Consider the following 22,291-nt stretch of genomic DNA (forward strand, 5'->3'; position numbering starts at 1 on the left):
ACTTTTATTTCCACAGGCCACGTATGCAAGGTTCCCATGACTTCCTGCCAGACTAGAGCGGTGAGCTGGATGAGACGACCCACTGGGGTCTGCGGATCCTCGGTCCCCCATCCCCAGGTCTGGCCAACAGACGCCTCACTTGGGCTACCTGATTGGTCACAGCCCCTCTCTGAATTTCTGAACATGCATTAGTTCAAGTCCTGGGGCCCCAAATAGGAGGGACGGCCGGCTTCCTTCTTCCCAGCCTCACCCAAAGAACCAGTGCCAACAGGAGACTCCTGCTGACCTAAAAACCACCAGTACTTTGCCCCCAAAATGGCTTTATTTGGGAAGAGCAGAGAACTACAAATCAGGACGTGCAAGCTATAACAAAACCACCATGAAGTCCAACAAAGGAGGATGCTACAAGGGGCTGTCCTGACCTGAATTCCCCTGGGCGGGAGCAGGACTTCAGGGCGAGGGCAGGTCCTTGCCGGCTGAGCTGCTGGGCTGGTGGATTTCTCGTCAGAGATACAATGTCCCTCCTTCCCTGTTGGGTCCATCGTCATGATTCCCTCTTGAGGTTACATCTCCTGGGGTTTGTGACAACGGTTCTCCCTGGAACCTAAACGCGCATCTCCGGCAATCACCCCTTGACTCTAACAACTAAAGCCTGCTGCAGCCGACATCATGCCTGGGAGGGCGCTGGTTCCTTGAGACAGAGCTTGCTTCATCGACCAGGTGGTGAGTTCTCGTTGCTGCCCTAGATGTGGGCGGCCAGCTGGCCGCTTGTGCCCAGCGCTCTGGGTCCTTAGATCAGCTCCCAGCCCGCATCTAGATCTCCCCGATCCACTGGAGTTCCACTGGCGTTTCTCAGCCTGAGAGAGGCACCACATAGCCTCTGCCTTTGTTTGTGGGCAGATTTCCCCTGGGGAACCCGCAGCTCCGTCACTGGGGGCGTCAGCACCCCCGATGGAGGCGTCAGAGCCCCTCCATCCTGCCCTGACCTACCTTAGCCTCTGCGGGGCTGTGGATCCTCAAGTCGGCTCTGGCCAGGATGGCCACGCCAGCCTTTCCGTTACCGTCGACGTACTGGAGCTCCGCCAAACAGTTAGGAACGGCTTTACTGAGGAATGACTCATGAGCCCTGAACCCCCGGTCTTGCGTGTCTGCAGCGGCTCTGCTCCCCTGCAGGGGTGTGTGGAAACCCTCCGCCTCCGTGGGCGGCGCGCATCGCCCCGCAAGTCCTGGCTCCCAGCCGCCCTCGTCTGCTGCCTGCTCCGGCACGACACCCTCCACCCGCCCCGGCTCCCCCTTCCTCCCGGCACAGCACACGCCCCGCTCGTCCTCCGGCCACCAGCGTTCTCTCCACCGAACACTTATTTATTTCAGAGAAACAGCACGAGCAGGGAGAACCGAGCGAGAGCACGAGAGATTGCGAGCAGACTCCACGCTGACGGGGGAGCCTGATGGGGCCTTGATCCGAGAGCCCTGAGGTCCAGACCTGAGCCAAAGGGAGAGTCGGGGGCGGCTGAGCCACGGAGCCACCCAGGGGCCCCCAGCGGGCATCACGGTCTTAACACTTCCCGTGTGGCTGTTCGCCTTTAGCTCTGACTTCGCTGCTCTTGCAGAGACTCAGGACGGGGCCCACCCAGTCCCAGCCACGCCGGTCCCACCCTCTGCCCGTGGCGAGGCCATTGCCAGCCTGGACTTGGGCTGCAGCAGCTCTGAGCTTCCTCCCTTCCAGGGGGGCTTTGGACGGACACCGACAGTCCCCAAGGCCACACTTTCCTGGCTCCTGTCCACACGGCAGGGGAAGGAGGAGCCAGGGAAGAGCCCCTCAACGCTCGCACCCTCCACGCCTCGCCACCCCCCAGACTTGCGGGCAGCTTTGCGGCCTCCCAAGAGAAGGCGGGAACCCGGACCCAGTCAGCCCCTTCCAGGCTCGGAAGGACCCGGGTCTCCGTTCTCGGTAACTCCCCCTAGCCCTCCCCTCCGGGGGGGGGGGGGTGCTGAGCCTTCCCAACCAGCTTGGGGGGGAGCCCACGGAGCCCCCGGCCGCCGAGGAGCGCAGACGAGCTCCCGCCGCCGGCCCACGAGCTGGGAGGGCAGCCCCCGGGCCGCAGACTCATGCCAGGCCGGCCCGTTCCAGGTCCTGGGGCAGGATGCGGCCCTTCCTGCGGGCCTTGTCCAGGCGCCGCTGGGCCCGGGCCGCCCTCTTCTTGCGCAGGTTCTGCCGCCTCTTGTCCTGCCGCTGCTGCATCTTCTCCACCACGTGGGCCGAGCGCTTCTCCCACCTGCGCTGCCGCTGCGCGCGCCGCTTCTCCTTGCGTCTCAGGGCCTCCTGCAGCCGCTGCTCGTCGTCCCGGATGCGCACGCCCTCCGCCTTGTACAGCAGGTTGGTCCACTGCATCTTGCTCTCCAGCTCCCGCGCCTTCCCCTCGTCCCGGCCCCGCAGCTCCTCCAGCCGAGCCTGCCTGGCCTGCAGGCGCTCCAGCAGCTGCCGGTAGTTCCTGCCCGTCAGCGGCGCCAGGTTCCCCTTCAGCTTCTGCCTCTTCTCCTTCCGGCGCTGGACCCTGCTGGCCGCCTGCTCCGCAGTCACCTCCACCTCGGAAGGAAGGGTTGCGATCCCAGTGAATTACAGCTTTACAGTGCCTTTCCCGTGACCGCTCACAAGCACCCCGTGGGCAGGGACTGGTCACGCTCTGCCGTACGACCCCACTTTGCAGACGGGCAGCTGCGGCCAGAAGCCACCCAACCATGCCGGGGCAGAGCCTAGGTGCCCCCACGCCACGGCTGCGTCCGGCCCTCACCTTATTGAAGAGCAGCCCCGCCGGCACGCCCTCTGGCAGCGGTTCCTGGGGCAGCTCACAGGGCAGATCGGCAGCCTCCGCCGCCTCCGCCGCCTTCTCCTTTGCTCTCAGCTCCTTTCGCTTCCTCTTCCTCCGGTCCCGCTCCTGCTTCCTCCGCCGTCTTTTCTCCAAAGCAGCAAGAGACAGCGCCGTGGTGTGGCCCTGGAAGAGGCAACCAAAACTCACGTGGAAGGTCCTCCCAATTTGGGGGGCCCTGCTGTGGGGCGTGGAATCAGAGCAGGAAAGCAAGCGAGGAGACTGCTGCACAGGACAAGGTCCCCACTGACTTCAGTGTCCCCTGTGAAATTATCCATCACTCAGAACACGAGGGACCCTCAAAGGACACTAAGACCCCTGAGTAAGAACCACGGCTTCCCGTGCCCAGGCACATCGTACCAGGGCACTCTCCGAACACGGTTACTGTCTCTTCCTCACGGTCCCACAGGAAACACGTCCTGCATCATTTCACAGACGAGAACAGACCTAGCGCGAGCCACCAACTCGAAAGTGGCATCAGGTCAAAATGGCTCTGCCCGTGCTGACCGCGGCACCATTCTGCTAGTGGCCTATCCGACCTCTGTTCTCTCATCAATGCACTCTTCCTCCTGCAGGCTGACAAGGGAGCCCTATGCGAGCCGATGCGGACCTGCACGCGGGGCCGGGCCTGGCGCTTGGACCACAGGAACGATCCCTGGGCCTGTCGCAGGACAGATGCACCAAGAAGCTGGAGGACCATCCGCGCAGCAAGAGGTCCAGGGCATGTCCCCAGGAAAGGGCAGCTGGAGGCTGACTGAGAAGACTACACTGCGAGCAGAAAGAGGCCAAGCTGGTGCAGCTCTGACGCTCCTGTGGAGGTCACCTGAGCTCAGGCCCTCGGCGACCTCACAGGCTGTCGTGGTGCTGCGGGGACGGAGGCGCCGCATGGGGCTCAGCAAAGGCAGCTTCCTTGAGAGAAGAGGTCGGGCCTCCCTCCGAGAGCACAAGGAATCTGTAGCCGGCACAGACCGTACAAGGCGGGTGGCCGTGGAACAGAAGCTCCCGGAGACGACGCAAACCATAGCTGATCTCTTGCCTAACAAAGCTGCCAAGACCCTGGCAGGACCCGCTGCAGGGGTGGGAGGAGCAGCTGAGGTCCCTCCCGCAGCCCCACAACGGCTGGCGGAGCTGGAGGGACAACCCCACAGAGCACCAAGGCACCTTCTCCTCCAGGCAGAGCAAGGAAAGCAGCGCGGTCAGCACTGCCCCCTGCACCCCAGCGGCCTCCCTGCTCACCTGGCCCCGAGCCTCCCGGATCTTCTCATGGAGCCGCTGCCGCACCACATCCAGGGCAAACAAAGAGTCGGGCTCTGCGACCAGGGTTTCTGCAAGGAGAGGCAGGGAGCTGAGAAGAAACGCCTCCCTGACCATCCCGTCCATTCTCCCAAGGCCCAGCTTTGAAGACGGAGCCTCCTCACGCTGCCCACTGCAACCCACCCTCCCTGCCCCGCCCCCAAGCCTCCAGGGCCCGCCCACCTCCAGGGTCCACCGGTAAAGTCCGCTCCACCTCCTCAGACTGGACTGGCCCCCAGGACGCCCTCCAGGACAGAACACCCTGGTGCAGTGTGACAACACACTTCCTACAGGTCAAGCCAAACCCATCTCTCATTTCTTCCCACCTCTGCAGCCTCGGCTTCCCTGCGTCTCTTCACAGGTCGGCTCTCGTGACTCCCCTTCAGACACCTGCAGGCCGTGAGGCTCTGCAGGGCAAGCTGCTCCAGGTTTGGGACGTGACCCTGCCCCTCACCAGGCCCAGTTGCCAAATGGCCAGGAACCACGATGTACTTCTGGGGGTCTCATCCACCCACGGAGCCCCTGGGGTCTGTCCCGAGAGCTCCCTCTGTAGAAAGTCTCAAGCTACTCCACTGTTCCTAGCACCACGTTTTCTTAGGATCATAGAGGACCACACAATCACCTGAAGTCAGCTGGCCCTGCTCCCCATCCCCGTGTGCTGGGGACCGCGTGGAGGGGAAGGCCTCTCCCTCCTCACATACTGCTGGCTTTCTGGCCCTGGAAGGTGCTGGAGATTTTTCCCCTAGAGCCTGGGTCTTCAGCTCCACGGCCTTTTCCCGCTCCTGGGACTTCTTCTGTGCTTTCCTCCTCTTCTTTTTTGGGGGCCCAGCAGCTTCTGAGCCTCGAGTTCTGCCGGCTGAAACACAAAGTTAAAAAGCACTGCAGCCTCAACCTTCGTGACCGACTCAACTGGCAGGAAAGGTCTTGCAAAACCTCTCATCCCTAAAGAAGGCGGACAGTGAACCAGGAAGGGGGACCCACCCTGATCTGCAGAGCTCAGACCCACCAACCCTAGAAAGCAAACTGGCCACACATCTCCAAGCCCTGAAAAACGTCCACACGTGTCCCTGCAGTCTGCTCCTGAGAATGCATCTGGATACGCACAAAGACGGCCTCAGAACATCATCGGATGCTGTCTGGGGAGAAACTGGGGGAACCTAAATACCTAAATACAGCTGCAAGAGCGGCCGAGCCAGCCGAGTGACGACGTGCTGTGCGGCCATCTAAAACGGCGACGCCGGGTTCACTTTAACATCAAGTAAGGTTGCCGTTTACACAGATAAAGTGACTGCACGCAGGGGAGCGTCCTAATCCGTAACTGCGCTCATTAAATAAACCCTAAAAAACCTAAACTATAACCAGCTGCTGGAAAGAGAAACTCAATTTCTTAAAAATCACCTTCTCGACCCTTTTACTTTTTTGGTTTCTCAGATTTCATCTGTTTACTCGAGAAAGTGAGCGAGCGGGCCGGAGCACGGGGGAGACGCGGAGGCTAAGCCGGCGGCCGGGGGCGCGACTGGCTCCCAGGACGCTGCGATCGCGAGCGGAGCCAAGCGCAGGGGCGTCCCCGGCTGCGCCACCAGGCGCGCCCCAGCTCCGTGGTCAGCCTGGTGCACCGGACACGCGCCGGCGCCGCAGGAGGACGGAGGCCCCCGGCCAGCCCCGCCCTGCTCCCCCCGGCCCGGGCAGCACCCCCGGCCCGCCAGCCTGTGTCAGCGGCGGAGGCGCGACTTCCCCGCCGCGGCCCGGAGGCCTCCCGCTCCCTCCTCGTCCCGCCGCGGCCCGCTCGAGCGGGCACCTCCTCCACGCCCCGCAGGAGCTGCCCGCCGGGGGGCAGGCGGAGCGGGGTCCCCCGGAACCCGCGGCCGATGCCCACGGCAAGCGGGGAGGCGGCGGCGACGGAGACCGCCCTCGTCCGCCTTCCCGGGACCTTACGGGCGTGTCCCCCGCGTCCACACGCCGGCCCAACGCAGGGCTGCGGGGCAGCGTGCGCGGCACCCGCGCCCCAGCCCTCCCCGGCCCGAGCCCGGGCGGCGCGTTACCGGACGTGCGCCTCTGCGGCTCCGGGCTGCGCTGGCGGCAGATCTTCCTGGCCAGGCCCTGCAGGTAGGCGTCCTTGGCCAGCAGCGAGGCCATGGCCGCGCCCTCCGCGTCCCTCCCCGGCGGCGCACGCGCTTCCCGCGACCGCGCGACTCACCGCCTCGCGCCTCGCGCCGCGTCCCCCACGCCGGAAACCGCGCGCTGCGCAGGCGCCGCCGGCCGAGCGCCGAGCCGCCGGCGCGCGGTGCTCGATTAGCCAGGCCTGGCCCCGCCGGAAGAGGGCCCGGGGCGGGGCGCAAGGCCTCGTGGGCCCCGCGCGCGGACGGGGCGGGAGCCGGAGCCCCCGCTCGGCACCCCCGCCGCGGACGCTGCAGGCGCTCGGCACCTGGGGGGCGACAGGCCGGCCGGCCGCGGTCCAGGCCCCTGGGACTCGGTCCCCCAGCGGAAGCGGGCGACAGCGGCGACGCCCCCATCCCCGTCCCTGTGCGGGGCGCGGTGTCCGCGGCGAGCCGGCGTCCCGGGGGCGCCGGGCAGCACGAGCACCAGCCCGGCGGGAGTCGCGGCGGCCCGCGCTCCGGAGGAGGCCCGGGAGCGAGGGCGCTCGGGGACGACGCACCGGGCGTCGCTCCGGACAGTCACGCGCGGGGTGGGGGTCGCCTGCAGCTCCGCTCCGGACACCCGCGCCGAGACGTCACCCGCGGGGTGGCCCGCGGGCCTGGGCTCCTGCCGCTCGGGGGGCTCCGAGCTCAGCCTCTGCCGCGCGTTCCGCCCTAAAACTCGGAAATAAGTAAAGACTCGGGAGGGAGGGAGGGTCAGGAAGGGTCAGGAAGGGTCAGCAGCCCAGCCTGGAGACCCCTGCGCCTGCTGTGGCGGTGACGGGCTTTGACGGCTGGGAGCCGGGCGGGAGCCGGGCCGGGCCGGGCCCGGGAGTATAGATCAGCGCCCCAAAGCCGTTTGAAGAGGCTTCCGAGAAGTAACGTTGGAAGCACCAAGGATCGGACTTTCTGCCGCTCCTGGGTCACGGGCCGCCGTGTGAGGCGCGGCTGGCTTCGTCGTCGTCCCGCTGGGCTTTCGGCGGACCCAGCCGCGCGTCCGGCTCACGCTCGAGCCGCCAGCACCTTCTCTGGCGCCGTCGGTTCTGACCGTCAAAGCCAGTCGCGCTGAGGGACGCAGATGGGGCGGCCGGGGTGGTGACGGCTGCTCCTTCCCGCCCCAAGTCCGGGCTTCTCTTCTCCGTCACCTTCTCGGGGAGGTCTTGGACGCTCTCCTGAGGGCTGCCCTGGACAGGGAGTGGTGGATGCAGCGGAGTAGCCACAGGGCCGGGAGAAGAAAGCCGGTTCCGAGTGCAAATCTGCATGGATGGGCCTTGATCGCCAGTTCCCTTCTCGGCGAGGCTTGTCGAGGTGATCTGCCAGCCGCTCTACCTCTTCCTGAAATCCTGTCCTCCCACGAGCCTGGGAACCCCAGATGACAGGCCTTCCTCCTACCCACCTGCTCCCTGCTCCTCGCTTCCCTTTCCCGCCAACTCTTCCTGCACAGTGACCCTGCTCCGGGCTCCTGACTCGGTACTAGTGACCCCCCTGAACTCAGACGCATCTCCATGGGTAACCCCGCCTCCCCCCACGGCCTTCTCTCTGTTACGGCCACTCCAGGCGACAGGCCTGGAAGCCACCCTGCCTCCCCTCATTCCCCACATCCAGGCCTTGAGCAAACCCTTTGGGCTCTCCCTTAAAAAGTATACCCCGGGGGCACCTGGGTGGCTCAGTTGCTAAGTGGCTTCCTTCCGCTTGATCCTGGGGTCCTGGGATCGAGCTGTGCATCGGGCTCCCTGCTCGGTGCAAAGCCTGCTTCTCCCTCTCCCACTCCCCCTGCTTGTGTTCCCTCTCTCGCTGTGTCTCTCTGTCAAATAAAATCTTTAAAAAAATTTTGTTTCAAAGTATACCCTGGGGTCGGGGGGCTCCGTAGGCCGGGCAGGTGTTGGTGTGGGCTTTCTTCTGACCCCGAATCTTCCTCTCTGCCCCCCCCATTCGTGCACTCTCTAAAATGGATAGATCTTATTTCTTTACTTACTTTTTAAGAGTTTATTTATCTGACAGAGAGAGCACAAGTAAGGAGAGAGGCGGGCAGAGAGGGAGAAACGGGCTCTCTGCTGAGCAGGGAACCTGATGCGGGGCTCGACCCCCGACCCTGGAATCATGACCCGAGCCGAAGGCAGATGCTTAACCAACTGAGCCACGCAGGTGCCGTGATAGATCTTTTTTCAATAAATAAATAGCATATCCAGAAGTGTACTTGATGCACTCCAGACCACCACCCTGATCCTGTTCCGGATTTCAAAAGACTAGAAGAAACAGCAAGTAAATGCAAGCACAATAAAGACGAGTATAAAAAGACGTTTGGAGAGCAACCGGGGAAGTCAGTATGTGTCACGATCCCAGATGACATTGTGGGATGATTGTTCCGGTTGGGCCCAACGCTGGCCTTGGGCCATGGAGAGCGTCGGTTTTCTTAGGCGAGCGGGCAGGTGCTCAGAGGGGCAGTGCCACGAGGCCTGCAGCTGCCGTTCGTGGGGTTTACAAACGAGAGCGCAGGTGAAGGTGCAGAAGGGGAGTCCAGAAAAGCATCCGTGTGGGTGTTCTTTATACCTTCGCCAGGGCTTTGAACGGTCTCAGAGTAAGACTCGTGGGACACAAAGGTGCTACGACTGAGACCACCTAGACTTTAGGGATGTGGAGGCCACTGCAGACCCTAACACATGGAGCTTGGCCCGGGTCATGGAGACAAAACCTGCCGGAAGCAGGCTCCAGGGGAGCTGCAAACAGCCCATTTCTCCAGTGCATTCTGCTGCCAGGGCCACAGGCTGGAGCGGAAGAGGTGGCGGAGAGCTGCCTCGCTTTAGGAAGGGGGAGACCACTTCATTTTCCAACAGGAACAGCGGCCCGAGCCCAGGAGAGCGTCACACCGGTGGTGCAGAGATCCCGCTGCTCGGGTGTTTGGAAACTGAAGACCTGAAACCCCAGCAACAGGTTCGGTCCTCTCCTTCCAGCCTCTTCCCCACAGGGGCTTCACTGGCTCTAAGCCCTGTGTCCTTCGTTAGTGATAATACAAGTTCTTTCTGCAATTAAGGTGTTTTGGGAAGAGATCATTACCTAGTTTCTCAATTGGAAAAACAACTACCCCAGGCCACCCCAGAAAACCAGGACTAGAGCCAGGGCTGGGCCCCGGGCCCATGCTCCAACCTGCACGGTGCCTCTGCTTGGCTATGGGGGTGGGGTGAGGTGTCTCAGAGACCCAGCATAATTCAGCTTGTGTGCCCCCTTCCTTGAGGCATTTGGAGGCTGTCACCTCCCCACATACCAGCTGATGTCTCCATGAGGAGCTCAGGCCTGCTGGTGACGGCACAGGGTTGAAGTCCCGGTTCTGGTGTGATTCCCCACCACTGAGCCTTGTGTGAGGCACGGGGCCCAGCACTCCGTGGGTTGAGTCCTGATTTCTGCCGCTTCATTCCCCAGCTCCGCGACTGCAGACACAGCGCTTCAGCCCCTTTGAACTCCTCTGCTCGGCCCAGTAGCGCAGCGCACTACAGCACTGACTCTGGGTAGGATGAGGACGACAGGGCCCAGAGATATGGGCACCTGGACTTCCTAACGTGCAGTAATGGCAGTGGCTTTTCAATCACCAAATATTAAGGACCTTCTGGGTCTCCGGCAGTTCTAGGCCATGGCAATGCAGTGACGGTCCCACACGGACCACATCCCTGCCCAAGCCCAAGGCTGTGCCGTCAGAGCCCAGAGCTGCTCTCCCAGGAGCCAGCGGGAAGCTAAGGGTGGCCCCAGGGTGGGCCAGGACTCACAAGAGAGCGCCAACCGATGCACACGGGCAGAGCTGTTTTTATTCAACTGTCTTATTACAAAACTATCAAAACACATGGCAGAAATTAGGAAGGTCCCAGTCCTGGCTTCCACAAAAGCGGGCAGGCTGATCTCTCCCTGCCACCACAGCCCCTGGGGACAGTCAGCTAGTGCAGGGACCCTGAGGACAAGGCAGTGGGTGTGGCTCTGCACAGGAGGCCTGCCCTGGGAGGGAGACTTGGCCAATATGGTCCACTCTGAGCGTCTCCCTACAGCTCTTAAGTAGCAGCACATCTCCTGGCCCACTCCTGGGGCCCACAGGACTGTCCAGGAACTTTCTGCCCAGCAGGCCAGGAGGGTCATGAACAGAGGTGGCCACTCGGGAGGTGGGCCACCTTGGAAACGGCAGGGGGAGGGCAGGTGGCAGTCCCTGGGCCGAAGCTCCCAAGGAGCCCACCGCAGCTCCCCAACGGGAAGCAAGGCTAAAAGAAGCAAAATTGTGGTGAGCCTGGAGGGAACACCAGACCTCCTCAGAACCTAGGGGTGCAGAGAGGGGACACTGGGAGGCTCAGGCGTGCTCCGTGGGGCCAGGGCCACTGGCATGGGAGTGGGCAGGGGCCGCAGCCTGCAGGGGGCCAGCGCTGGGCTCCGGGGAAGCCAGCACCGGGGCCGAGAGGCCATCGGCGGAGTCTGTGTCGAGGTCCAGCCTCCAGTACGCTTCGCACAGAGGCCGGCCGTTAGCTTCGCAAAGACTTGAGCTTTTCCACCACCAGAAACCCAGGGAGAGACAGCAGCAGGCAGAGACGGACGGAAGCCGGGGCGGGGTGCAGGGGCAGGGAAGCAAGACAGAGCAGAGTTAAGAAAACATAGACCACACCCCAGACCTGCCTTCCCCCTCCTCTTCCCTGTGCTAGTGCCTCTCCAGGCACACGTGGCTACCAGGGGCACGTGGGGCCGCCCTTGCTTCTGGGTCCAGTACGGCATCCTACCGGGCGCGGGGCTCCAGGACCGGCCTCCAGCAGGCTGTGTGACCCTCCCACTGACCGACCAAGTGTGTTTCACAGCTGACTAGCCACAAGCTTGAGCCAGCCCGTCCCACTGCCTCCCATCCCGGTTCCAGACGCCCCAGAAACGAGCGTCTGGAGCTTGCTAAGGCCTCTCCGCAGTCACGACACTCCGCGAGGCCCCCAACAGGAGACCCTGTCTTGTTCCTAGGTTCTCTGCCCAGCAGGACCTCTGCCTGAACGGGGGGGCAGGACCAGGGGCCCTGGGGTTCCGTGCTGCACCGCTGCACCAGCCGGACGAGAGGCCCATAGGCCCCGAACTCGGTCTCCCTGCCTCTGACGGGGTCAGCAGCGTTGGCCTGGCTGTGTGCAGCAAGACCTGGGTGGGGATGCAGGGGAGGAGCGTGGCTCACCAGAGCTGTCCAGGGGTGGCGAGAGCCCCAAGGCCCCACACCTATCTGACCCCAACCTCACTCCCTCCCTTGCTCCTGCCTTTGGCGGTTTGGGTGCAGAGTGGCATCCCAAGGAGAGCAGAGGGCGAGGCAGAGAAAGAGCGAGTCGTGAGCAGAGAGCAGGTGAGCGCGGACCCGGGCATGCAGGGCACGGCAGCCTGTGTTGGGGCTTCCGGGGAGGGCGCACAGCCTGGTGGCTGCGACTAAGCCCTGACCTCCCAAGGCCCTGGGGACAGCAAGGAACCCCTCTGGGTGAACCAGACACTGGCAGGGCAGAACGTGGGAAGGCTGGCCCTCGGGGCCCTGGGTTCTCTAGTCTTGTCAAAGTAACTGTGGGCATGTCCCTCCCCAGCACCCCAACCCGGCCTTCAACAAGAGGCAGGAATAAATGCTTGTCCCGGAACCACCCAGCCGCCAAGCCCCGCCCTTGGGGGCGACAGGAAACAAGCAGAGGGACCTTTAGGGATTCTGCAAAATCCACGGGGCTGCGGACCACGTCCCCCGGCATGGTCCGAGACAGATGGCACCCCCACCCCAGGGACCCACTCAGGGCCCTTCTCTGAAAGCTTGGTGTGTAGGAGGTGCTCACAGGTTTGCTGGCCTGGTGGGTATCAGGGACCGGAGGTGGCCTCAGAACCCTCTGGAAAAATCTAGAACCACTCCAGCTGGACAGTGGCACTGTCCTTCCCACAGAGGCCAAGAGGGCCAGGGACAGTGAGGGCCAGCACTGAGGACAGAGCAGGGAAACCAAGGCCGAGACCACAGACCACGCTGGTTATGGGCATCTGTGGCCCCGGCATGGCCTTTGTGGGGCAAAAAGGAGCATCTGAAAGCCACCACAGTAAGGACGTGTTTGTCCAGGCAAGGGCATGGGGGACACTGCTCCGTCTGAACTGAGACTTGACTTCCTGTGCTGCTAGGGACAGAGGTGCAAGGCCTCCCTGTCTCCAGCCCCAGTCTCCCTCGCGTATGTTACACCTGGACGCCGCACTCTCGTTTCTCCGAACCCCTCGCTCTCAGATGACTCAGGTCTTAGGATTCCAAGTCATGCGCGAGGGCTGGGGTGACAGGTCTTGCCCACTGCTGTATCCCTGGGGCCCAGCATGGGCCTAACGTGTAGACAGGCTCTGGTCTGTGAACCAGGCTGAGCTGAACAGGAACTCGGTGGTCTGGGTACCCCAGGCCCAGATTTCGAGGCCATCCTCTGCTCAGGTTTCTTCCTCCTTCCCAACCGCCCACCACCATGGACCCTGATACACATGCTGAAGGTCCGGGATGCCCACACGGAACGAAATCCCTAGGCAAGCACTGGCGTCCTGCCCATTCTGGGCATCAGCCAGGGGAAGCTAGCCCGGTCCTGGTGGGAACGTTTAAACAGCTAAGAGAGGTGCGCAGGCCCAGAGTGAGGCAGGTGGCAGCCGCAGCAGGAACGCTGGCTCTGCCCTCCCCTCTGGGGCTTGGCCCACCCCTGAAGTCCTGTGATTTTCATCCTGCCGCCCGGGAACTGGCAGGTGGCGTCAATTGTCTGTCCATCACTCGCTCTGATGTACGCTCTGCTCTGAGACCCGGGCACGAGTCTGTGCCAAGAGCAGGGAGAGTTTGCAAACACGGGGCCTTCAGGGCTGCAGGCCAGGCCGGGGCCCCCAGCTGTGCTCCGCGCAGGGTCCAGCCCTATCGGTACCTGGACGAGTAATACTCCTCCTCCAGCTCGTACAGGTCGATGGAGACCTCATCCCGCAGGGCGATGAGCTTCCGGTCGCACTCCTCCTGCAGGGCTCGCAGCTGCTGGTTGCGCTGGTCGATGGCCTCGTTCACGGACGGGAAGTCGTTGAGGATGAGGAACTGCTTGAGGTCAGACACCAGCTTCATCAGGGACTCACCGGCTCGGACCTGCGGCCATCAGAACCAGTGCAAGGTGGTGAGGCATGCGCAGAGGCCTTGTCCCCATGCGCCTGGCGCTGGGCGTGGCTGCCATGTGCTCATCTGTCCAGTGGGACTACAGCACCGACCTTCGGGGTTGTGGTGGAAGCGGGCAGCGCGAAGGACAGGGTCGGGGCTCCCACCCTGACTGCAGGACGTGCTTCCAAGGCAGGCGCCCCCAGCTTCCCAGCCCCCCTCCAACCACTTGGCTGCTGCTGTAGGGGTGCTGACCTCCCTTTACACGGGTTATGCTTCTCAAAGCCACAAGCGCCACAGCTAAAACTACCGTCCCGTGTGGCGGCTGCCTGTGTGCCTCCTCGGGGGAGCGAGCAGGCCAGTTGGGCATTTCCTATGACTTGCACCCGAGGGCACACATCCATGGCAACGTTTGGCCCCTGTGTTTGTCCCGTAACATAAGGAAGGATTAAAACGCACATCTTGGTTTGTTCAGCAATCTGCTGTCGCTCTCGTGTTGAATCTCCAGGAGCTTTACTGGGGGCAAGGAAGCGTCTGCCCCTTGCTCTCCAGGACAGATGGGGCTGGCTACCCGCTGCCCCTCGCACAGCTGCCAGCCAGCCCTCCTCTTGAGGGGAGTCTCCCGAGAAGTGGTTTGCCCGCCCCCACCCCCAAAGGTGGGACCAGACTCCTGCAGTCCGGGTCCTGCCCTTGCCACCCAGTGACTCACGATGTTGGCGGCGCGAACGTGCATCTCGTAATTGTCCTGCTCACCCTGAGTGGCCCTCGACACCTGTGTCTCATCCTCGATCTGGAGGGCAGACAAAAAAAGCCCAAAATTGGCAGGTGCCCCTGCGCAGGGGCACTGGCCCACTGTAGGACACCCACGCCTGCTGCCTCCTGCCTGCCATCCGCTCTGCCTTCTCCAGGCCCTGCTGGCCAGATCTGGGCTGGCCTCAGGCCTTCTTGTTCTGTTCTCACGTGCCCACGGGCACTTTTGTTGGGAAATGGATGCCCGCGGACCCTGACTCTGCCACCTGTAGGGAAGGAAGTCTAGGTCACGTCTTCTTGCGGGTGTGGAGCCCTCTTAGGTACAAACAGGGTCAGGAACTCAGACGCGCAGTAAACTGAGCTGCTGAATGCACAAGACGCGACGTATGTCCTCTGAGCCACTGTTTCCGAAGCACTTTCCAGACTGCCCGACACCACGCTAAGGGCTTCACCACAGTCATCTTGAGGAGCAGCATCCTGGGTCTGCAGGTGGGCAAAGCTGAAGCAGGGACCGCTCGGAGCGCGCACCCCACGTGTCTCCCACAGTAAACTGAGGAGCCTGGGGTGCCGCTGCCTGGCCTGGCCCGAGGGCAGGCTACTCCCACTCCCGCCCATCCGTGTGGACAGGGCTTCCTTACCAGACCCAGGTGGGGGACAGGGCACCCTAAAGTGAGGAGCTGGGTTCCTGGGTTCAAATCCTGGCTCTGACGGCTCTGAACAGAATGATCTTGGCAAATTACTAAGCCTTCTGAGCCTCAGTTTCTGCCTCTAGTAACGGAGAGGACAGCAGTACCTGCCCCACAGAGCTCTGGTGAAGGATAAACGTGATGGGACACGGGAGCTCTCACGACGCGGCATGACACAGTGAGTGCACGCTATGTGCAGGCTAGCTCGCTTCTTCACGGCTCTAACCCTCCTCCCGGGGCTACAACAGCCGCAAGATCCAGCCCCACTTGCTGCGTGGCAGCCGGGCAGGCGTGGCAGACCCCATCCGGACACCCTGTTCTCACCACCCCGAGGGGCCTTCCCCAGCAGTTCTCCCTGCTGCGCTCGGGCACGACAGCAACCGCATCGGAGCCGGGGTCAGGCCCCACCGCGATCAATCGATCAATCACTTTACACAGTCACCCATTCACCAGGGGGGGCCTTAGAATGCAGGGGAAACGGATGCACGGGGAAGTGCGGTTCCCATCCAGACCCTGCGCCGGTTTCGGGGCGCGGCACAGGGCAGCCTGGCCATCTCACCAGGGTCCTGAGCCAGCTGGCCTGCGTGTTTCTCGGTTGCTCTGGTTGCTACTCCCCGCTCGCTCCCCTGCTGCCCTCCCCAGTATTCCCCCTGAGCAGACACAGGCCTGGCCGGTGCGTTCTCCGCCCGGGGTCGCCGCCGGCCACGGAGCACCTGCGCCCTGAGAGCAGACCCCCACCCCGTGACCCCGGACCGCAGCGGGCCACCCCCTAAGCGCGCCCCCTTCCCTGTGTCAGGGCGGCAGGAGCCGCCTGCGCGCCGCACCTTGGCGCTCTTGATGATCTCGGTGAAGTTGTCCATGACCGACTTGACGTCGTCCTTGAGCCGCTTGTTGTAGGACTGCAGCAGCGTCTCCTTGCTCTGCGGCAGGGCTCGCTGCTGGGCCATGGCGGGGCCTCCGGCGCCGCGACACCTGGGAGCCACGGTCCGGCGTGAGGCTCCGCAGAACCGCGACCCCCGGGCGGCCTGCCGTGGGCCGCAGCCGCGCCACCGAGGGCTCCCGGGCCCGGCCGGTCAGCGCCGCCCCCCGCCCCCCGGCCGAGGCCTCCCTCGGGTTCCGCCCCCGCCGCACCCCCTGCTCCAGGCCGGACCACCCTCCGTCCCGCCCCGCGCCGGGCGCCCCGCGGCCGCACGCCCCGGACAGACCGGCCTGGGGCCTGCACGCCGCCGACCGACCGCACTCGGGGCCCGGAGCCTCTCCGTAGCGGGGGCGCCGGGGGTCACACCTGAGAAAAGACGGCGAGCCCGCCCCGACGCCCGCACCTGGTCCGCAGAGCCCGGGGCGACCCGGCGGGGTGCAGACGAGCGCGCTCCCCCCGCGGAAGGCCTGGCTCCCCGCCGCGAGTTCCGGGGCACCGTCCCCGACAGGAGGCGGTCGAGGGCCGTCCTGTCTCTTTAAGCTCGAAATCCCGCGCAGGCGCCAGTTCTCGCGATCTCCGAGGTCGCCTACAAATTACCCACAATTCCGCGGTCTTCCTCTCTCTCTCAGGAACACAAGATGGTGAGCGGCTTCGCGGTGGGCGCTGTCGGGCCCGGGCCCGGCGGCCATCCGCGGCCATCCTCCCCGGCGCGGGGCTGCGCGGGGCTTCCTCGGCCGTCCCGCGCTAGGGGAGCCCCGCGGGGCCCGGCAGGGAGGCCCCAGGCCGGGTGTCCTGGCGGCTGCCGGGAGTGCGGGCGGGAGGGCCCGGGCGGGGAGTGCAGCGCCGCAGTGCGGGGCTCGCCGCGCCCTGGGGGCCGCCCCGGAGGCCTCGGCTGTCGGCTCCGCGCCCGCCGTGCGCCGGGCTCTTAGGGGCTCGGGCCGTGGGCGGCGTCGCGGGCGCGCGGGGCGGGGTGCGGTCGGTCCCCGAGCCGCGGGGTCCCCGGGGCGGCGGCGGCCCCGGCCCCGGCCCCAGCGCGTTGCGTGTCGCGCAGCCGAAGGGGAAGAAGGCGAAGGGGAAGAAGGTGGCCCCGGCGCCCGCCGTGGTGAAGAAGCAGGAGGCCAAGAAGGTGGTGAACCCGCTGTTCGAGAAGCGGCCCAAGAACTTCGGCATCGGTGGGTGCGCGCGGCGGGGGGTCCCGGCGGGGGGTCCGGGGGCGGGCGGGTCCCGGCGGGGGGTCCGGGCGGCGCCGGGCGCAGATGATGTGAGCGGATATTTGCTATCCGAGCCCCGTGACGACGCGCACGCCACCAAGATCGCTGATGCCCCGGCGCGGCGGGCGGCCCCGGCCGACCCCGGCCCGGCCCCCGCCCGCGCCCACCGCCCGCGCCCGCCCCCGTCCCCGCAGGTCAGGACATCCAGCCCAAGCGGGACCTGACGCGCTTCGTCAAGTGGCCGCGCTACATCCGGCTGCAGCGGCAGCGCGCGATCCTCTACAAGCGGCTGAAGGTGCCGCCCGCCATCAACCAGTTCACGCAGGCGCTGGACCGCCAGACGGGTGCGCGCGGGGCGGCCCCGGGGGGCGGCCGGGGGGGGCGGGGCGGCCGGGGGCGAGCGCGCGCTGACCCGCCCGCGGCCCCGCAGCCACGCAGCTGCTGAAGCTGGCGCACAAGTACCGGCCCGAGACGAAGCAGGAGAAGAAGCAGCGGCTGCTGGCGCGCGCGGAGAAGAAAGCGGCCGGCAAAGGGGACGCCCCCACCAAGCGGCCCCCCGTGCTGCGAGCCGGTGAGGGGCGCGTCCGCGGGCCGGGCCGGGCGGGGCGGGGCGGGGGCGGGCGGCTGCCGGCCGTGATGCGAGCGTTTCTGCAGCTGGAGCCGCCGTGAAGAGCGAAACCGAGCTTTTTAACCCTGAGCCGCAGCCGCGCGCGGACCGCAGCCGCGTGGGCGCCGCGGCAGCCCCGCGCCCTGCTCACGGCGGCTGTGTCCTAGGGGTGAACACGGTCACCACGCTGGTGGAGAACAAGAAGGCCCAGCTGGTCGTCATCGCGCACGACGTGGACCCCATTGAGGTACGCGGGGCAGCGGCCGGGGCGTTGGGCCCAGGCGGGGGGCCGCGGCCGGGGCGCGGATTTCCCACCGGCGCCAGCCTCGGCCTCAAACTGGGAGGACGATCGCCCCTGGGGCGCCAGCCCTGCCCCGTTGCCCCCTTGGCCAGAACAGGCCCCGGAGCTGAGGCTGTCTTCCAGCTGGTGGTGTTCCTGCCCGCGCTGTGTCGCAAGATGGGGGTTCCCTATTGCATCATCAAGGGGAAGGCCAGGCTGGGGCGGCTGGTCCACAGGAAGACCTGCACCACGGTGGCTTTCACACAGGTCAACTCGTGAGTATTCGAGGGGCCCCGCTCCCGGGCAGTCCATAGGGTCAGTCACCCCCTCCCCCGGGCCATTTGATTCCTAAGGACGAGACAGGCTGCCTTAAAGGGGTGCGTATGCCTGGACCTTTGCCAATGATGGTCACGAATTTCTTCACCTGAACAAGCCGTGTGGTCGTGTTGTGTCTGAGGCAGAGGGCTGGGGCCGGGCCGACCGTGAACCCCCCGCTCTCTGGAAAGCTGGGGCAGAAGCGAATGACCTCGTTCCCGGCCTTTCTAGGGAAGACAAAGGGGCTCTGGCGAAGCTGGTGGAAGCCATCAGGACCAATTACAACGACCGCTACGACGAGGTAGGCTGCAGCCGGAGGCGGAGCGCAGCGAGTCGGGAGCGCGGCCGGCTGCTCCTGGGCAGTCCCGCTGATAGGGACTTGGAGCAGCCCGTGGGAGACCGCGGGACGGAGGCCACGCTGACCCCTCTGTCGTTGCAGATCCGCCGCCACTGGGGAGGCAACGTCCTGGGTCCGAAGTCGGTGGCTCGCATCGCCAAGCTGGAAAAGGCAAAGGCTAAGGAACTGGCCACCAAACTGGGCTGAGCGGACGTGGCTTGATTTTCTGTACATAAAAGTAATAAAATGTTGTCTTTTCAGCCACTGTGAGTCGGCGTTTGAGGTGGATACAGTTGATCGTCTCCCTGTCCGTTTGGGGTGGGAGACCTGGGGGACAGTTGCGAGCGAGTCGCCACAACCTCTCAGTGGCACTTGGCCCTTCAGCGCTGGCCGAGCACAGGTAGGGACGCAGGCAGACGGCGACAGGTGTACCGCATAGAAGTTTATTTCCCCCAAGAGTACCTGACCCCGGATAACAACAAAGCTCGGAAATCAGGGACTGCTGACGCCTGCAGCCGGGGCACCCTCGCACCGAGCTCACGCGCCAGGAGTCCGGCGTAGGAACTTGTTAAACCACAGGTAGGCCGTCGCGGCACTGAGTCCGTACCTCGGGTGGAGGACAGAGACCGTCAGCGTGGGCAGGGGGGAGGCAGAGGCCCAGCGGGAGACCAGGACTTACCAGGTGACGATGTACTGCAGGTGCTCGTTCCTCAGAGTGACTCGGGTCTGCCCTCCAACGGGTCCCCCGGGGACTGTGCTCCCTGCAGAGTCCGTGGGCACAGCATCCGTGATCACTGCCACCAGCCGTGGGTCCCCACAGCACCCCAGCCAGCTGCCGAGAGCTGTGCAAGCCCGTGACCAGCCCCGGCTGCTTTCCCTGGTCCCTGCCAGACCTCCCACTCTCCCGCCCCCGCTAAGGTGTACCCAGTAGGAGGGAGGCACGTGTCGGGCAGAGACGAAGGTAGAACCAGGTAATCACAAACACTACGTGCCCCTCTGGGTGGGCCGGTCACAACGTACGGAAGTCCGCGTCGATGAAGATGGGGTCTGCGCCTGTGAGCCTGGCCATGGCCTCCAGGTCCCGGTAATGCCAGTGGTTCCTTTCCGGATTGTTCTCTGGGACAAAGGGCTTCCTGGTCTCTGTCAGCCTCACCATCCCAACGAGGTCTACTTCTCCCTGGATCTAGGGAGGAAAAAAAGGAGGTGGCGCTTCAGGGCCTGTGGTTTCTAGGGAGTCTGCGCACAAGGGACGGGGCACACCCTTTACCTGGCCTTTCTGCCGTGTATCGGGATGCACCTTCTTCTTGGGGACAAACCCTCTGTTTACCAGGATGGTGATTCTGCAGTGACAGAAGGGTGCTCTTTCAGGGGGGAAGGGCTCTGGAGGAAAGATCGTCCCTGGCCGTCCTTGCGAGCACAAGGATGGTGCCTGGGAAGTTTAAAATGGGAGAGGCCCCCCTTTCCCCGGCCCGGTCTTGATGACTGGACCATCCGCTCCCTAAAGACTGATCTCCAGGGTCCGCAGCCCCCGACCCCGCTTCCCTCTGTGCCTCACCCAGCGCAGCGGCCACGGCTTGATCCCCCCACCCGTGAACAGCAGCAGCTGCCTCGTATACCTGCCTCCAATACCCACTCGGGGTGGTGGAGAGACGCTCCCAGACCTAGAGCTGGGAGGCTGCTCTAGTTGGTCTTGCAATGCCCCCTTGCTGGACAGGTTGCCCCCCCAACTCCAGGGCAAGCCCGAGGAGTCCCCTGGGAATCCCTCCCTGATGCCACCCCCTCCAGGCAGAGCTGGCCGTTTCCTTTCGAGTTGTCTCGCGAGACCGTTTCTCTGGAGTGGCTGATGTCCTTGGCCTCCCCAGACAGCAACGACTCCGACTCCATGCAGCTTGACAATGTGGGAAGCACACATTCCAAGCTCTCAAGGCATTGAACCTTCCTGGGTATCTTGGGTTTCCCCAAGGCCAGTGCGTCCCTGCATGTCCCACTCACCCCAGGTCAGTGCAGTGGAAGGGGGTGATCACATAGGCACCGCTCTCGGGTGAGGAAGAGAGACGGCCGGCCTCCCGGGCCTCTCGGGCCGGGTCCACCATGGTCCGAGGCATCATGTACAGCTCCTTGGAGTGGTCAAAGTGCCCTCTGACCTTCACTGGCCTGTACTCCAGATTTTTCAGTTCCATTGGGCTACATGGGAGTGGGGAGAAGTGAGGGTGAGGCCAAGCCAGGTTGTACCCTGCACATCACAAACAGCACACACGTTTGCTCCCCCAAAAGGAAAGCTCCGTCGACCATATCTGTCCCTCCAAGACAGTGCCTCAAAATGAGGAGGCAGAGGCAGTAGAGTCATTGGGGCATTCTTTCAAGATAATGCCCTCAAGTCAGGACACAACATGAGGGCACACTCTGCCCTCACCCACCAGGTTAGAATCCTGCTATAGGGGCCGTCAGCACTGGGGGATGCTCAGGTACAACATGTCGGGGAAAAAAGGTAAAACTCAGGATCAAAAATATTTTTCCAAGTATTAAGTATCTCAGGCAGCTTCCCAACAGTGGTCAGGAAGCCCCGTAGGACAACTGTCCCACCCCGTTCTAAGGGTCAGGATTACAAGCAGAAGCCAGGCCCCACTGCTGACCTCAAGCCCCAGGCACAGCCACACACTCACTCTGCTGGCAGCGGGATGGGCTCAGCAGCAACTCTGGACTCCAGCTCTGCGATCAGCTTCAGCTTCCACCTTCGCCGCTGCACCTGTGGGAGCGGCACGAACGTAGCAGATGGCGACAAGGTCATGCGCCCCGCGCCAGGAGAGCTAGAAGCCAGTCTTTACCTGCCACGTCCCCAGGCCAAAGGCAGTCACAGGAATGAGAAGCAGAAACCAATGGAGGAAGGAGTCCTCTGGCGCTTTCGTGGCAGGTGCCTGGGCTGCAGAGCTGCCCCGCCTGCGTGGCCCCCAGGCCAACCCTAGGAGGTTCAGGACACGGGCACGGGGTCAGAGCCCTCCACGAACAGAACAGAACGGGAGCAGACGCCGCCTTTACTGCTGGGGAGTGGCCAGACCACAGGCGGCGGCCCGCAGCCAGCCTGCGGCACCCTCTGTCCAGCCCAGCTGCTAACCCGGGGCTGGGCAGCCGGTACACTCCGTGGATGTTTGCCGACTGAATACAGGACCCAGGGCTCAGTCCCGGCCGTGCCACCAGCCGCCACCCCCGAAAACGGCTCTGCCTTCCTCACGAGCTGCGGTGAGCTCCACGAGGACGCACCCGCGCAGCCCGCGGACCCGCTCGGAGCGCGGCTGCAGGAGCACTCCCCGCGGCCCGCTCTCCACGCTCGGAGATGCAGGCGAGAACACCGCGGCGGCAGAGGCAGGCCCCGAGCCCGCTTCTCCCCGCACAGCGTCCCACGCCGCGGCAGGTGCGCGCGCCCTCCGCAGGTTGCGGGTCCCAGACCCCTCTCGGCCGGGCCCGGCGCTGGGAATCGCGCCCTTCGGGGCAGAGCGCGGGGCGGGCGCGGGAGCCGCTCTTCCCGGGCGCCCGGGGCTCACGCGAGCGAGTCCTCACCTGGGCGCGGGGGCACCGCAAGGACGCTCCTCCGGACCGCGCCGGGCGAAGCCTGCGGAGACGGGGGCAGCGGCCGAGCTCGCGCCAGCCGGGGCGCGGGCCCCCGAGCCCACCCGACACAGCCGCGCGCCGCGCGCCCCGCCCCCGGCGCCGGCGCCGCCGCCCGCAGCCCCAGCCACCGCGCGGCCGCCGCCATGGCCCGCCGGCACTTCCGGCCCCGAGGCATGT

General features: G+C 64.6%; 4 protein-coding genes across 7 annotated transcripts; 1 reads left to right on the forward strand and 3 right to left on the reverse strand.

Moving 5' to 3' along the window:
• Positions 1 to 303: 303 nt before the first annotated feature.
• Positions 304 to 6,423, reverse strand: SURF6 (surfeit 6). The gene is made up of 5 exons (XM_082751058.1): positions 6,203 to 6,423; positions 4,783 to 5,016; positions 4,104 to 4,192; positions 2,793 to 2,993; positions 304 to 2,587 (listed from the first exon to the last, which is right to left on the reverse strand). Exons 1-5 carry the CDS (start codon positions 6,294 to 6,296, stop codon positions 2,108 to 2,110), a joined length of 1,098 nt encoding a protein of 365 aa, XP_082607184.1. The 5' UTR covers positions 6,297 to 6,423; the 3' UTR covers positions 304 to 2,107.
• A 3,647-nt stretch (positions 6,424 to 10,070) lies between these two features.
• On the reverse strand, positions 10,071 to 16,600 carry MED22 (mediator complex subunit 22). Of its 3 annotated transcripts, none has more exons than XM_082751061.1 (5): positions 16,162 to 16,597; positions 15,664 to 15,811; positions 14,113 to 14,193; positions 13,189 to 13,397; positions 10,071 to 10,809 (listed from the first exon to the last, which is right to left on the reverse strand). In XM_082751061.1, the coding sequence occupies exons 1-5, from the start codon at positions 16,455 to 16,457 to the stop codon at positions 10,620 to 10,622; spliced, it is 924 nt and encodes a 307-aa protein (XP_082607187.1). In that variant the 5' UTR covers positions 16,458 to 16,597; the 3' UTR covers positions 10,071 to 10,619. The 3 variants fall into 3 exon arrangements, with proteins under 3 accessions (XP_082607187.1, XP_082607189.1, XP_082607188.1); XM_082751063.1 differs by lacking the exon at positions 16,162 to 16,597 and adding an exon at positions 16,045 to 16,062; XM_082751062.1 differs by lacking the exon at positions 14,113 to 14,193 and having other exon boundaries at positions 16,162 to 16,600.
• RPL7A (ribosomal protein L7a) lies at positions 16,326 to 18,765 on the forward strand. Its single transcript, XM_082751066.1, has 8 exons — positions 16,326 to 16,399; positions 16,810 to 16,930; positions 17,164 to 17,313; positions 17,400 to 17,540; positions 17,744 to 17,823; positions 18,001 to 18,131; positions 18,403 to 18,472; positions 18,611 to 18,765. The coding sequence occupies exons 1-8, from the start codon at positions 16,397 to 16,399 to the stop codon at positions 18,713 to 18,715; spliced, it is 801 nt and encodes a 266-aa protein (XP_082607192.1). The 5' UTR covers positions 16,326 to 16,396; the 3' UTR covers positions 18,716 to 18,765.
• Positions 18,766 to 18,930: 165 nt separating this feature from the next.
• On the reverse strand, positions 18,931 to 22,289 carry SURF1 (SURF1 cytochrome c oxidase assembly factor; the record flags this gene model as incomplete). Of its 2 annotated transcripts, XM_082751059.1 has the most annotated exons (8): positions 18,931 to 19,115; positions 19,188 to 19,269; positions 19,529 to 19,691; positions 19,776 to 19,848; positions 20,501 to 20,692; positions 21,172 to 21,254; positions 21,334 to 21,467; positions 22,064 to 22,289. In XM_082751059.1, 8 exons carry the CDS (start codon positions 22,287 to 22,289, stop codon positions 19,046 to 19,048), a joined length of 1,023 nt encoding a protein of 340 aa, XP_082607185.1. In that variant the 3' UTR covers positions 18,931 to 19,045. The 2 variants fall into 2 exon arrangements, with proteins under 2 accessions (XP_082607185.1, XP_082607186.1); XM_082751060.1 differs by lacking the exon at positions 21,334 to 21,467 and having other exon boundaries at positions 22,064 to 22,211.
• Positions 22,290 to 22,291: the final 2 nt, after the last annotated feature.

The sequence above is a fragment of the Mustela nivalis genome (assembly GCF_964662115.1).
Source record: "Mustela nivalis genome assembly, contig: HAP1_SCAFFOLD_2267, whole genome shotgun sequence".
In the NCBI taxonomy this organism is placed as follows: Eukaryota; Metazoa; Chordata; class Mammalia; order Carnivora; family Mustelidae; genus Mustela; species Mustela nivalis.

What these genes read in the sequence shown, in the direction of transcription:
- SURF6 (XM_082751058.1), bottom strand. Translation starts at nt 6,296, where the DNA reads ATGGCCTCGCTGCTGGCCAAGGACGCCTACCTGCAGGGCCTGGCCAGG. An exon ending in GCAGGGCCAGCTGACTTCAG is followed by an intron (nt 4,193 to 4,782) that starts GTGATTGTGTGG and finishes CTCTCCTTGCAG; the next exon opens with AAACCCTGGTCGCAGAGCCC. An exon ending in CGGGGCTGCTCTTCAATAAG is followed by an intron (nt 2,588 to 2,792) that starts GTGAGGGCCGGA and finishes CTTCCTTCCGAG; the next exon opens with GTGGAGGTGACTGCGGAGCA.
- RPL7A (XM_082751066.1), top strand. An exon ending in GCCCAAGAACTTCGGCATCG is followed by an intron (nt 16,931 to 17,163) that starts GTGGGTGCGCGC and finishes CCGTCCCCGCAG; the next exon opens with GTCAGGACATCCAGCCCAAG. An exon ending in GCCCCCCGTGCTGCGAGCCG is followed by an intron (nt 17,541 to 17,743) that starts GTGAGGGGCGCG and finishes GCTGTGTCCTAG; the next exon opens with GGGTGAACACGGTCACCACG.
- MED22 (XM_082751061.1), bottom strand. Translation starts at nt 16,457, where the DNA reads ATGGCCGCGGATGGCCGCCGGGCCCGGGCCCGACAGCGCCCACCGCGA. An exon ending in ACGTTCGCGCCGCCAACATC is followed by an intron (nt 13,398 to 14,112) that starts GTGAGTCACTGG and finishes TGATGGCCGCAG; the next exon opens with GTCCGAGCCGGTGAGTCCCT. An exon ending in GAGGAGTATTACTCGTCCAG is followed by an intron (nt 10,810 to 13,188) that starts GTACCGATAGGG and finishes GTGGTGGAAAAG; the next exon opens with CTCAAGTCTTTGCGAAGCTA.